General features: G+C 51.4%; 1 protein-coding gene across 5 annotated transcripts in view; it reads right to left on the reverse strand.

Moving 5' to 3' along the window:
- Positions 1 to 11877, reverse strand: part of brip1 (BRCA1 interacting helicase 1) — a 46474-nt gene extending 34597 nt beyond the window's left edge. For 4 of the 5 annotated variants that reach the window (XM_062473419.1, XM_062473417.1, XM_062473421.1 and 1 more), the window contains exons 1-15: positions 11726 to 11871; positions 11414 to 11501; positions 11167 to 11291; positions 10787 to 10898; positions 10288 to 10488; positions 9920 to 10044; positions 9651 to 9794; positions 6163 to 6459; positions 4327 to 4548; positions 3918 to 4117; positions 3551 to 3683; positions 3193 to 3347; positions 2812 to 2992; positions 2359 to 2499; positions 1907 to 2068 (exon numbers count right to left, since the gene is read on the reverse strand). In XM_062473419.1, the coding sequence (XP_062329403.1) occupies positions 1907 to 2068; positions 2359 to 2499; positions 2812 to 2992; positions 3193 to 3347; positions 3551 to 3683; positions 3918 to 4117; positions 4327 to 4548; positions 6163 to 6459; positions 9651 to 9794; positions 9920 to 10044; positions 10288 to 10488; positions 10787 to 10898; positions 11167 to 11259 (2166 nt within the window). In that variant the 5' untranslated portion in view covers positions 11260 to 11291; positions 11414 to 11501; positions 11726 to 11871. Of the gene's footprint in view, positions 1 to 1906; positions 2069 to 2358; positions 2500 to 2811; positions 2993 to 3192; positions 3348 to 3550; positions 3684 to 3917; positions 4118 to 4326; positions 4549 to 6162; positions 6460 to 9650; positions 9795 to 9919; positions 10045 to 10287; positions 10489 to 10786; positions 10899 to 11166; positions 11292 to 11413; positions 11502 to 11725 lie in introns of all 5 variants that reach the window. The other variant, XM_062473418.1, reaches the window with a different exon arrangement.
- Between the last annotated feature and the right edge of the window lie 1329 nt (positions 11878 to 13206).

A 13206-nucleotide genomic window follows, 5' to 3' on the forward strand; every position in this document is an offset into this window, starting at 1 on the left:
TTAAAAGCATCTTGCCTTTCCCTGAGATCTTTTCACCTCGGCAATAACCCTTCACTTTTTTTTTTCTCTTTTCCTTCCCTTCTCTCTCTCTCTCTCTCAGTAGAACATTCCCCCGCCCCCCCCCCCCTCCCCTGCGGGGTGGTTTGTCCCGTCCTCTTGCGGTGGGACCAGACGGCGAGGGCCGCCGTGGGCTTTTATGGGCTTTAACTGGGGGGCTGTTGAGGCTAAAGTGCTACAAAACCACAGAGACGGTGGGTTTCTCTGGGACATTGCGTGTCCCGAGTGTCTGTGTGTGTGTGTGCGGGAGTGAGAAAACGTGTGCTCGCAAACCCTCCAAACACGAGTCCCGCCTGTGTGTTTCAGGCTCGCGAGCGTCAGGTGAAGATGTTCCTTTTTAACGAGTGTGGCCGATTTTTTGGGTCTTCTCATCTGTGCCCTTGGACTGTACCGCCTGTATGGCACGGCTGTGTGTGTGTGACAGGTGTGTGTGTGTGACAGGTGTGTGTGTGTGACAGGAGTGTGCGTGCGGAGCTGTCAGAGGGGCGGCAGACAGGGCCTGGAGGGACGCCTCTCTCTCTCCGACCCTGCTGGCCCAGCCGCCTGCTCTCAGCGCTGCATCTGTCTCAGGCGAGGGGGGGGGGCTGATAGGCATCGCCCAGACACAGCGAAGAAGGGCGTCTGGAGACGACCCATCCTCTTGTCAGGCACACGCACACACACACACTTGAAGGGCGCTTACACACACACACACACACACACACACGTGCGCATTGAGGGGAAAGACGGGACAGTCTGGCACCAACTGGCCTCCACAGGCTCCAATTAATACCCCAACCCCTCGTATCCCCTCATCTCCTCATCTTTAAGAGCTGACTGAACGATTAAATATTAATGCATCAGCATAGAGAGCTCCAACACGGCCATCAATAATGAAAAATATCCCGGAGTACATGGATTATGCTATGGCTGGCGTCGCCGGCTGACAGAGGAAGGGGGAAGACGAGAGGAGCGCCTCTCAACAGAGGAGTTTTAGCTTTCCTCCAAAGTTTGATGTGCCTTTGGGGAAAGGTCACTCTGATTTATGTTGCAACCAAAGATCCCGAATCAATTTGCACCCATTTCTTTCTTTTTTTCCCCTGAAATGAAGTGTCTGTCTGCCAATATGTGCTTACATGGACACACTCTCTCACACACACACACACACACTCTACAGTTAGAGCCTACCCGCTTCTGCAGGTAGACCAACACTCACCATCATGCGCAAGTGAAGGAACGTGGCACACAGGCGTTTACACACAGTGACATTTGAGAATGCCAGCTGGTCCCTAAGTGAGCTGGTGTGACAACAGAGCTGGAACGGAAATCAATTATTAATCACCAAAAAACTCTGCACAAACAAAGGAGGACAATGTATTTATCAATGGACCCTTAAAAGTAGTCCCATTCCATGAAAGCCGATACAAGTCTCAAAGTAAGCCATTATTCCCAAGACGTCACACACTTCCTAAACACCAATAGATCACAGCTGTCAAACTGCACCACGTATTCCTTGGTATGGTGACACAATCGAGCTGGCGTCAAGTGGCTCGGTAAAATCATTTGCGAAAAACACCAGCCCTCGTCAACTCACGGTCTACAGCACCTCCTGGTGGCCAAAAGTGGCAACTGTCAATAAAGAACAGCTACTCTCCCTCCCAAGCCCCCTCAGGGAGTCCTCTGTTCCCTCTGCCTGGGATAGGGGAGCTGAGTGCGGGGCATGTGCTGAGTGTGGGGCGTGTGCTGAGTGCGGGGCATGTGCTGAGTGTGGGGCGTGTGCTGAGTGCGGGGCATGTGCTGAGTGTGGGGCGTGTGCTGAGCGCGGGGCGTGTGCTGAGTGTGGGGCGTGTGCGGCGTGCGCTGAGCGTACCTTGTAAGAGGGCAGGAAGCAGAGCACGCCCCTGCCCACAGCCTGGCACACCTGCAGCAGCAGGGCGCCCACCTCGTCCTGGAAGGCGTAGGTCTCCGCGTGTTGGAAGGTGGCGCACAGCTTGCGCCCCTGCGGCCCCGAGCCAATCGTGCCCACCCACACCTGGAAGAGGGGGGGGGGGGGGGGGGGGGCACGACACAATATAAGCATGTTTGAGTACCTCTCTTTATTTGGGGAAAGGAAATGAGGCATAGTGGGCCAAAAATACTGCAAACCAGTAAATGTCTTTATTTCCTTGCTTCCTGCTCTGACTGGCACAGCTGAGAGCCCAGCTGAGAGCCCGGCTGAGAGCCCTGCTGAGAGCACGGCTGAGAGCACAGAGCCCGGCTGAGAGCACGGCTGAGAGCACAGAGCCCGGCTGAGAGCCCAGCTTAGAGCTGGCTGTTACAGACCTGGGACTTGCTGATGACGTGGCTGGCCTCCAGCTGGATGGAGAACTTGACCCCCAGCTCGGAGGAGAAGGAGCCCATGGGCGACAGCGTGCCGGAGGTCAGGACGATGGTGCGCACACACTCACTCAGGTCTGAGAAGGCCTGTTACAAACACACAGGGCACAGCGTCAGAGGCTCGCTCAACCCTGGGACACGCACAGACATACTGAATACCGACACGTAGACTGAATACGGAATGTGTCAAAAGCGAAGCTGAGGAATTGTCTACAGCAAGGCTCCAACATTTACAAATGATACATGAATACTTGAAAAGAAAAAAAAAATCCTACACGTACTGAAACTTAGAGTAGAGAAACGGATCATCCTGATATGACTTCGGTCCAAATCTCGAACCAACCCCGTTCCTTGAGCATGAAAAAGCCTCCCAGTGCTGCACCCCCCCCCCCCTCTCACCACGGCGGGGTTGAGGCACCAGAAGCTGAGCGTGTGGACCAGGGTCTTGGTGCGCTGGGCCCCCCCTTGGCGTCGGCCCCTGCGCTGGGGCCGGGCGAAGAAGCCCTGGGCGTCTGGGACGTCTGGCTGGGTGGTCCACACGTACGTCTGCTGCAGGGCCACGCGGTAGTCCTCCGCAAACCTGGAGGGGACATGGAGGGGTCTGGCTGAAGATGTGGATCACTGCTGGGGGGGCGGTAAGCCATTCGAAGAATGTTCTGTGTGGACGCAGCATTCTTGACCGACACCAAGAGCTGTCTGAGAACCTCCTAACCCTGCCTGGGCTAGTCCAGAGGGGGGGGGAGGGGGGGGGTGCACTGTGGAGTGAGACGAGGCTCTGACCTGCTGTTGCCCCTGTAGAGGTAGTCCAGCACCATGAACAGGCTCTTGAGGATGGAGGAGGACACGGAGCTGATGGTGGGGATCTCCACCACGTCCTCCTTCCCGTTCACCACGCCCACACGCTCCTCCTTCTCCAGCGCTGCCGCCAGGTGCTTCTACACAGGGGGGGGGGGGGGGGGGGGGGGGGGCATTAGTCCTTTTTGGTTGGAGTTACAATACTGGGGGATTGGGGGGAAAACAAGCGACACGGATGAACAGGAGAATCGAAACAATCAGGTGTACTTGGGTACAATTAGAAGACAGAGCGAATGGGAGGTTGAGAAAAACAAACAAAAAAAAAAAACTGAATAAGGTCTACCTGCAGCAAGTCAAAGGTGTCAGCGGTGATGCCCATGACATGGAAGATCCCCAGGACCTCCTTCCCATGCCACACCTTGCATGACATCTCATACTCCCTCTCTGCCAGCAGACTGCAGCTCTCCTTTATCCAGCTACACAGGGGAGAGACACCAGCACAATTCAAACACCTAAAGACTTTTTCTTCCCAAATACCATAGACAGGCAAAAATAGGTCTGGTCACGCAAACAAGTTTGGGAAATAAAAGCCATCATATTGATCATGAACATAAACGATGTGTGAGAGATTGGAGCAGGCGGTGTCCAGGTACTGGGGGCTTCCCTCCAGGTGGAGGCCGGGCCGCATCACTACCCAGGGGGTCCCTCACTTGATGAGGCTGCAGCAGAACGCTCGCAGGGGCTCGTGGTGGGAGCGCCGGATGTTGTGGTTGACCATGCCGTCCAGCTCCTCCCGGACAACCAGCAGCTGGGCCTCGCTGAGCGCGTAGCTGGCGCTCTCGCGGGCGCAGTCCTCAATGTTGTGGGCCTCGTCCAGCACCACGATCTGCCCCTTCAGGTTGATCTCCAACTGTATGGAGGAAAAGGGGAGAGAGAGGAGAGAGGGTTATGGGTGGCAACAGGAATCTTTAGGGCCTTTAATTGACCTCTAGCTCATGGGTATGCTTGAGATTTAGGTCATAGTTACTTAGTGTACAATTCTTTTACTAACCCACCTTACCCACTCGTTCGGTAATGTGGCCAGAAGTGTACCTCCATCTCATCCCCCCCCCCACTCACACTCTCCCTGATGAGGGGGTCCAGCAGGTAGTTGTAGGGGCAGAAGATGATGAGGGCGTCCTGCATGAGCTCGCGGGCGGCGTAGTAGGAGCAGGAGCGCAGGCGGCCGCCCAGGCGGACCAGGTCCTCGATGTCCCACGCCTGGTGCAGCCCGTGGACCCCCTGCAGCGTGCTCTGCTCACGCATCTTGTGCACTCCGTGGTAGTAGCGGCACGAGTAGCCCTGGGGAGGGGAGGGAGGGAGGGACTCAGTTGGTTTAAGTGGTTGAGGTATGTGCTACACACACGCACGAGGAAAACCCTGACATCAATCCCCACAGTTATGTCCAAACATACCAACTAAAATTTAAAAAAAAATATCGTTTGACCTCTGAATACCATGCACAACAGACATATAGTATATATTAGTGGGGGGGGGGGGGTTCATGCTAAAAGCCTTCCAGCGTGTTCCCATGCCGTCTCGGGATCCTTCCTTCAGGCGGTGAATTACATCTGCTGGTCGACGCCACAGTAATCCTCCCCGTCTCATGACACAGCCTACTGTACACACAGCTCGGGAGGTGAGACACCCCTGTAACAAGGCCCAATTACCCTGTCAACAGAGGTGCCTTCTCCGGTCGCCACTGTCACACACCACACCCCGCATGAATGGGTGCCCCCCCACAGACACACAGAGGTGCCTCTGTACTGTACGGCACCCGGCGTGGCCCTCGGTGACAGGGACGGGAGGCGAGCCGGGGGATCAAAGCGCAGGCGGTGGCATCGGCCGGTGTCCCTCTTTCTGAGACGTATTAGCACTAAGCTCACACTTATAGGACACCCTAGCTGTTTGGTGTGAGGGAGGGAGCGGAGGATTAGTCTCCACTCAGACACTCTTTGGTGGGGCAATGACAGCTTAGCCCCTGAGTCAAGCTGAGGAAGGGGGGGTGGGGGAATGAAAGCAGTGAAGTCTTAACCTATTGAGCTACTGTAAGGTAAAGCCTCTGTGTGTTTGTGAGTGCTGGGAGAAAAAAAAAAGGTAGGGGGGGGGGGTGAAGTATTGTAATCGGACCCTGACTGTAGCAGTCAGGGCCTGAAGTGACGATGGGTGTGTCGTGATGGACGCCTATTCTCCCGGCTGAGGTCGCGGCGGGGCCGTCCATTCAGACGGAGGGCCGCGGCGTGACAGGGAGGCCACCTCCCATGACAGCGTAATTGGGGGGGGGGGGGGGGGGGGATCGTCATTACACAAGGCGTCTCACCTCCGAGTGAATAGGGGGTTAGGGACAGTACAAGGCTGAGAGAGCCCCTCGTGGGCTACGGAAGAGGCAGTCCGAGTGGGATCTTTGACGCGTCTTGACAAGCGCGTCAGAGACATCGGGGACAGTGTGGACAGTAATTGGCGCCAAAGGGCTCGTCTGGCCCGGGTCTTCAACTGTGGGCTTTGTGTTACGGGCTTCCCACAAAGTCCAGAGTCTTTACACTTTTTACAATGTCATGGGTGCGGATCATGGGATTAGTGACGCCCCTTATCCTGAAAACTGACTGGAGGTGTGTGTATGCTTCAGAATAGGTGTCGGTTTTCACAGCTACACTGGGGTCAATCCCAGTTCAGTAAACACCAATTCACCCCACCCAGAAAAGGCATCGAATGTTATGGAGTGGTGAGCAGGCGTCCCGACTAGAGCAGTTGAACTGGTCTGAGCCCAGAAGTAGAACGTGTTCCAAAGGTCCTGACCTTCACTCCACATTTTCAGTGAGGAAACAGCAGGCTGGGCCGGCCACTGTATCTGAAACTATGATATAATGAGTGTGCAGCTGTGCGTGTGAGCGTTAGTGAGCGAGCGGGTCTACTCACATTTTTGGACTCGAGCAGTTCCTTGCAGCGCTCGTTGCGGTTGGAGTGCGGCACCACCTCTGGGTGGACGCAGGTGTGGTCTCGGCTGGACAGGATGGTCATGGGCACCCTGGAGTAGAGGGTGCGCTTGAGCTCGTGGGAGATCTGCGTGATCTGCTTGTGGGTGCGCGTGCCAAAGAAGATTTTCGGCACCTTCTTTTTGCCATCTTTCTCTTTGTCCTTTGAAGACTTGCCGCCTGGGCCCGTTAGCCCTCCTTTGGGCGAGGCACATGGGCAGAGAGAGCAGGCCGCTGGAGACTGAGGTCACACACAGAGGAGAGACGGAAAGAGAAAGGTTTACTGCATCATGAGGTTGGATCAAACTTGGCACAGCGCATACTGCTAAAGATTGGTACAGCACACGGTACATTTCGAGACGGTCGTCCTCGAAACATCAACAAACGAAAACACATCTGCATCGAGACTTAGTGTCGATGCAGTCCAGGTTTCACTTCCATTGGGCCTCTCCGCTCTGGTAAACATATAGATTCACAAAAGGGTCGAGTTCTCTCCATACAGAAAGGCAGCTGCCTGTCAACTTGAGATGACCTTTCTGAAAGCCGATAGGCCAATGATGTTGAAGTCCAGAAAATGGACCTGACTGTCACTAGCACGCCGCCATAGACATGGCATCCTATACTCTATTGTACACAGGTGAAGTGTAGCTGGCAGCAACAATGTAACAGATCTCTATTAGGAGATGAGCTGTTTAAAGTGCCACACAATACACCCATTCACCAACACTGATTGACGCCGAGCCCAGCTCCATCAGGCTGGAACTTATGGCCAAATATGATTTTTGGCTAAAGACCACTGCATCAACAATCACCTGGCTCTGTAGCAATTCAATCAGGTGTACTAATGCTCGGCTGGGCACAACGTAAGCATTCCCAGGGATCTTAAACCAGGATGGAGGATACATTATTAACATTTTAGTCATTTAGCAGACACTCTTATCCAGAGCGACTTACAGTAAGTACAGGGACATTCCCCCCGAGGCAAGTAGTGTGAAGTGCCTTGCCCAAGGACACGTCATTTGCACGGCCAGGAATCGAACCGGCAACCTTCTGATTAATAGCCCGACTCCCTAACCACTCAGCCATCTGACCCCCCTATACATGTTCTATTTGAGACATGGATTGGCCGTGCTTACAATTCACCTGCATCTCCTCATCACTACTGTCTAAATCAGCACAGGCACTGATTCCCAGTGTCAGGGACCGAGGCATCTCTGGAAGCCTGTGCTCTTGTGCCATCCATGTCGTGTTAACCCCTCCTCTTCTGATATGACTGGTGATGGAGCGGAGGCCGGTAGCTGCCTCGGTGAGCCGTCCCTCAGAGTTGAGAGGGATAAGGAGACCCTGAGAGACCATGTGAGAAATAAACAGAGGCGCACACCCCTGCACACCCCCCTCCTCCTCTTGAAAGCGTCTTAGATTACACCTCCTCTTCGTTGGGACGGCTATGCTCGGCGGCTCGGCTCTCTGATTCTCAGGGCCCGATCATCTTACCTGCTGCTGCCACATTCAATAGGCCCATCCAAATATCCTGCCCGGACATGGACAAAAATGACTTATTCATCGGCAGGTTGGTGGACGGAGGGCCGGGGGAGGTGGGGTGGGGGGGCCCTTGAAGGCACCCACCGGTGAATGGGGGCCCTTGTTAGGAGGCAGCAGCAGGAAACAGCTGACAAGGGTATCTCTTTACGCGCCTGCCTCTCGAGATGCTGAGGCCGACACGGTCTCAGGCTCGGCTTGGCCCCGTAGCCGCGGGCAGACACCCCCTGGAATGGAATGCAGATAACAGGGGAGGCCAGGGGCACACTGTTGGAGCGCAGACTCGCACACACAGGCTCATTCAGCTCAACGCAGGACAATTCCAGTGTTGCTGCGGCTTCCTGGGTGGACCAGGGTGTTAGGGGTAAGCTCCACAGAGGCTGCCTCAGACACCCAGCGCATTATACTAGACTTATGGATCTGTTGATCACGTTCGTTATTACTTCGTTAGCATACCAATCATAGCCAATTTCCTGTTAAAACTAACTGCCCACCACAAAAGCAGCTGTGCTTCTTTGACACATCCGGTGCTCACAACAGGTTCAGGGTTTATTTCTAAAGTGTCCCCCCCCAACCTGGCCCACCACGCCACGTCACCGCTGCTCTGCCAACACCCGAGGCCTGAGAATGGCCCACTCTTGACAGGCCATGTGGAGAAGACAGTGGCCGGCCGTGTCCCTGGCGCCGCTACCTGAATGCCAATTTGCTCCTCATTCCTCAGTCCTCACGGTCTTGGAATGCATTCCAATAAGGGTGGGCTCCCATACCCAATACCTCTGGAGACACGAGACACCTCAGCCCCCTCCTCGCCACTGCGGCAGGCCGCTGCATCGGTAGACTGGGGCCTCCCAAATATCCGCCCTCAAAAAGCACCTGTTTATCCCTAGGGCGCAGTAACCAGCGGGTGAACCCCATTCAATATTTATCCCAGTGGCTTTCACAGATCAGTGGCCCAGGCGAGGCCAAACCTCTTAATTAAAACTGGAGCTCGCTTCAAAGGGCCCCATTCAGGACGTCAGTCAGCGCTCCGCAGACGGGAGCGCCGGGGTCGGGTGGCCGCAGGGAAACCCGAGACCAGACTTACTCTCCTCTTTGGGGGGGGGGGGGGTTCCACCCTGCCTCCATCCTTTTTTCCACCTCCAGCCATCCGCCGAGCCCTCAGAAGCGACCCGCACACCTGTGTGCCAACGTTGGACACGGTTGTGAGAGTTCACCAGAGCTTCAGAGTGGTAGTGTGGGAGCTTTCCTCGTTTGGGTATCGGTGACCTGCGGGACATGGTGGCTGCTTGTGAGAGAGCGTTCCCTAACACAGTGGGTGTTTTGACGCTTAGTGTTTGGGTCCCCAGTTGGTTAATAGTCAATGAGGAGCACAAGTTAGGCACAAACATCTCTGGAGTCCTCACAAAGAAAGCCCTTGAATATTAGACCATACACCTTAATCTATCCTGTCTAATCGTAACCCAAATAGGTCTCTCTCTACTGGTGCAATGCCGAGGTTCACGTGAAGGGATACTCAGCAATTAAACAAAGCTCAGACTAGCAGTCACCACAATGGTCATATTTAAACTGTCAAAAATGTGTCATATTTCAGTTTCATTTAGCACACAGCAGCTCATGAAGACACCTTTCCTGAAACGATACACTGGGCCATCACACCTGCTGTAGTCATTCGGTGGGCTATGCTGCCACCTAATGGCAACAATGTAGCATTGACAGAAAAGTAGTCGGGTGCCTTTCCACAACAACTGAGAATCTTGATAGATAGCTGCAGGTATTGGGGTGGTTCTGATGCAGGAGGATGAGCTTTGACCCTAAAAATAGGCCTCCTTGACCAAGCACATTTGAACTTGGAGCCACCACGGCTGATGAAATGTGTTAGGGCACCGTACTCACACAGCAGGCGGAGGGCAGGTCCATGCTCTGGGCCTGGGCGCTCAGCTCCATGGACCAGGTCTTCCCAGACACGCCTGGCCTCTCCTCCTCTGACTCGTCGTCTATGAAGACCACCCCCTTCTCCAGACATCTCCTCTTACGACCCTGACAGGACAACAGTTGGAATCTATCTGTTCAGGGAGGATCTTGCAAGATAAAACGTACACAGCAGGGACCAGGTCACAAACAGGACACAACGCATAGTGAAGCGAAAGAGTTAGCAGGCCTACCTTCTGGTCGACCAATGGGGTGCGAATGCGTTTTCTGTCAGGCTGAAAGTCGTCGTCCTTGTCTGAGGAGCTTTGCAGCTTTTCAGACAGACGAGAGGCCAATGACTGACTCTTGGGTTTGAACTCTGGCGGAGACACCGATATGCACCAGGTAAAACAACTGACAGTGAAATGAATACAAGTGCAAACCAACCAACCCGTTTCCAGAAAAGTGGAGTCTCACTGCTAGTGTTAACATTTAAGGTGACAAAAGATCACTGTCAAGCAGTTAAGAGTATCGCTGTTAGCTTATTTTGTTGTATCTTTGCCAGATTTTAATAACAATACACATGAGTAACTATTTGATGGTTTCTAATGAGAAGTTTTACCCTTGTCTGCAGAAGGAGATGTGTTAAGTCCCCCCATATTTGTGTCTATGACAGTCAGGTCCACCATGGCTGGCTTGGGCGTAGTGGGGACCCATGTGGCCTTGCTGTGGCACGCACACTGGCAGGGTGTGTTAACGTCTGTTTTTTTGGCCTCAGCTTGGCTTTTCCCCTCCTGTGTGTTGGCTCCTTCTTCAAGCTTAGCTGCCCGAAAACAGATGACATGTTGATGTTATCTCATCCCCAATGTTAGAGAAGACAATGACTCGTCAGACAGTCATTACTACTGTCTGACTATTATTGTGGATGTTCGAGCGGTCTGGCTAACCTTCTGATCATTGAAACCACACATGTATCCCTTGTTGAAATACCATCCGTCAAAAGAAGTGCTTCACTCCCAATCAAACACACTTACAGTGCAGTTGCACAGCTTGATTCACAAGAAAGAAAAAAACGAATGCATATCTTTGAGTCGCCAACAAATGCCACTCAGCGGTCCTACCAAGGTGTGCCTGCTGCCAGGCCAGGGCCGAACACAGCAGGGCCAGGCTCTTCCCACTCCCAGTAGGGCTCTCCAGAAGACAGTGCTGACTGTGGTTCAACCCTCGAACGATCTGTGGAAACAACCAAACAGCTGTCAGACACCACCACCACTGAAAGACCAATAAAGCTGCATAGGTGTAGTAAAGGGAAGCTCTTTTCTAAGAATTAATACATCACCAATGGGTGATTGTTAAGCATTAAACTTGATGTAAACGTTTTACAATCACTTTTTGACTGCTTGTTAACACTTACAATCAATACCTCACTGTTTGATGTTATGCTGTCCACTCTATGTTCTAGTAAACGTTGCTATATGTGACTGTATGCAAAATAACTTACTGAATTCATCATGGCCAGTTGGGATGGATAAGCCTTGCAGGGAAATTGTATCTTCACCCCTCCTATGGTGTATTCCACGGTGGGTGGAGGCATATTGGCTTAATAACTTGTCGGTCAAGAAGCCATTATGTGAGGACAAGAGAGAATGCAGGAAAGTTGTAAAGTAGCTTGTTAGCTTGTTGGCTACTGTACACGTTTGTAAATTGACAAGTTATTTTAAGAGAGGGGTCAATTCGACGTTGGGCACCTTTTGATTGGTTGTTTATGTACCCTGGGTAACACGCTGATAAATTACTATGGCTTTAACGATGGCTGGCTAGGTCTCCCTGGCTGGCCTGATGATCACATGTGCCAAACACATTCATAAACTATGTCGGTGAATGCATATTCTAGTCGTGGACCAGAAAATATAGAATCTATAGGAAGGATGTAGTCAGCTTGCTGGCTTGAAAGCAAGCTCGCAAATTAGCTATTCTCACAAGCTAGTTAGCTAGATTTTGTCATGCTCGAATTTTGACTCAACTACTAATGTTACGTAAGGGCGATTACATAATATTACCTTAGGTACCCTCATAAACTTGAAAGTTGAGCACACCTTGTAGCGGTCCCGTTCCACTTTCTGACAATTGACCTAGGTCGGAGATGTAAACAGAGAGCTGGGTAGCGTGTTAGCTAGCTAACGTCTGAAATTCCCGCCATGTCAGGGGTGTGGTCACACAGTCACGTGACGTGCACGTATCCAATCACTATTATGTACAGATAGGGGTAGGGAGGAGAGGCAGTCACCCAGTCGCAGCCCAGCAACCCCTCAAGACTAAAACCAGAGCCATTGAAAATGAATTGCAATGGAAAAACAAGAGTTAAAGAACCGAACAGTCTTTTTCTGGACTTTGCAAAGACCTTCCGCTGAGGCTCATTTTGCCTTTAAATGATTTTAAACAATGACCTACCTTGCACACTTCCAGTGATTTACATATCGATCGTGTTAATATGCAAATAAATATGACAATAATATGAAATATGAAATTTACAGAAGTCATGAAATCTTAAAAGCCACCAAAGAAAAATGATGCTAGAAGAAATACATCATTGGGAAATAGAATGATGTATCATGAAATTAAATATGGTCCCCTAACAATATTGTGGCATTGTATAAAATAATTCAGTATAGCCTAATGTGGCACTTGACTGATAACATCAAACAATAATTGATTGATCTAATTTAGAATACTTTTGTCTTCTATTCAGTTCAATGCTAATTTGAATATATTCAGTGGAGGCTCTACAAAACAACAGTAGCTCATGCCAAATTACTTCCAAAGTCCATAAAAAATAACACCAGGTAGGCCTACAATATTTTAACTTCTTAAAATAACCATATCATAATGTTAGAATCATATTTTTGATGTGAATATAATATATCAAATAACAAATCCCATGTCCCATGTTTGTTCAAATAACTGAAAAGGACTGCTCAAAGCCCTGACCTTAACCCTGTCAAACACCTTTTTGAATACATTCAAAAACCATCTGCAAGCCTGCCCTAATTGACATCAGGGCCTGACCTCACTAATGCATTGCTGAATGAAAATATTGTTAAAATGTATGCAGCATCAAGGTTCCAAGATCTGTAGAAAAGCCTTCCCAGAAAAGTAGGCCGTTAGAGAGCAGCAAAGTGGGGATCAACTCGATATGAATGTTCATCATTTTAGAATGAGACGTTCAACAAGCAGGTGTCCATATAATGAGCAGGGGTCTACATACTTCTGAATAAAGGACTTAGGTTAACATTACTACCCTGCCCACCATATGAATCAGACCCAACTACCGATGTCACAGGCAGGTCATGATACGATGTTTATCGCTCCATATCATGTTTTTTATCATGATAATATTACTTTTTTATTCCATGTCAGCATCTTGTGTGCCCCTTTAAGGTAGATGGGGGACTGGAAAAGCAGCCCTCTTCCTGCAGAGTCTTTGATCAATCCTTTTGTACCAAGGACAAAAGCACCTAATGCTCGCATCATTTCAGATCAG

The sequence above is a fragment of the Osmerus eperlanus genome, chromosome 11 (assembly GCF_963692335.1).
Source record: "Osmerus eperlanus chromosome 11, fOsmEpe2.1, whole genome shotgun sequence".
Lineage (NCBI taxonomy): Eukaryota > Metazoa > Chordata > Actinopteri > Osmeriformes > Osmeridae > Osmerus > Osmerus eperlanus.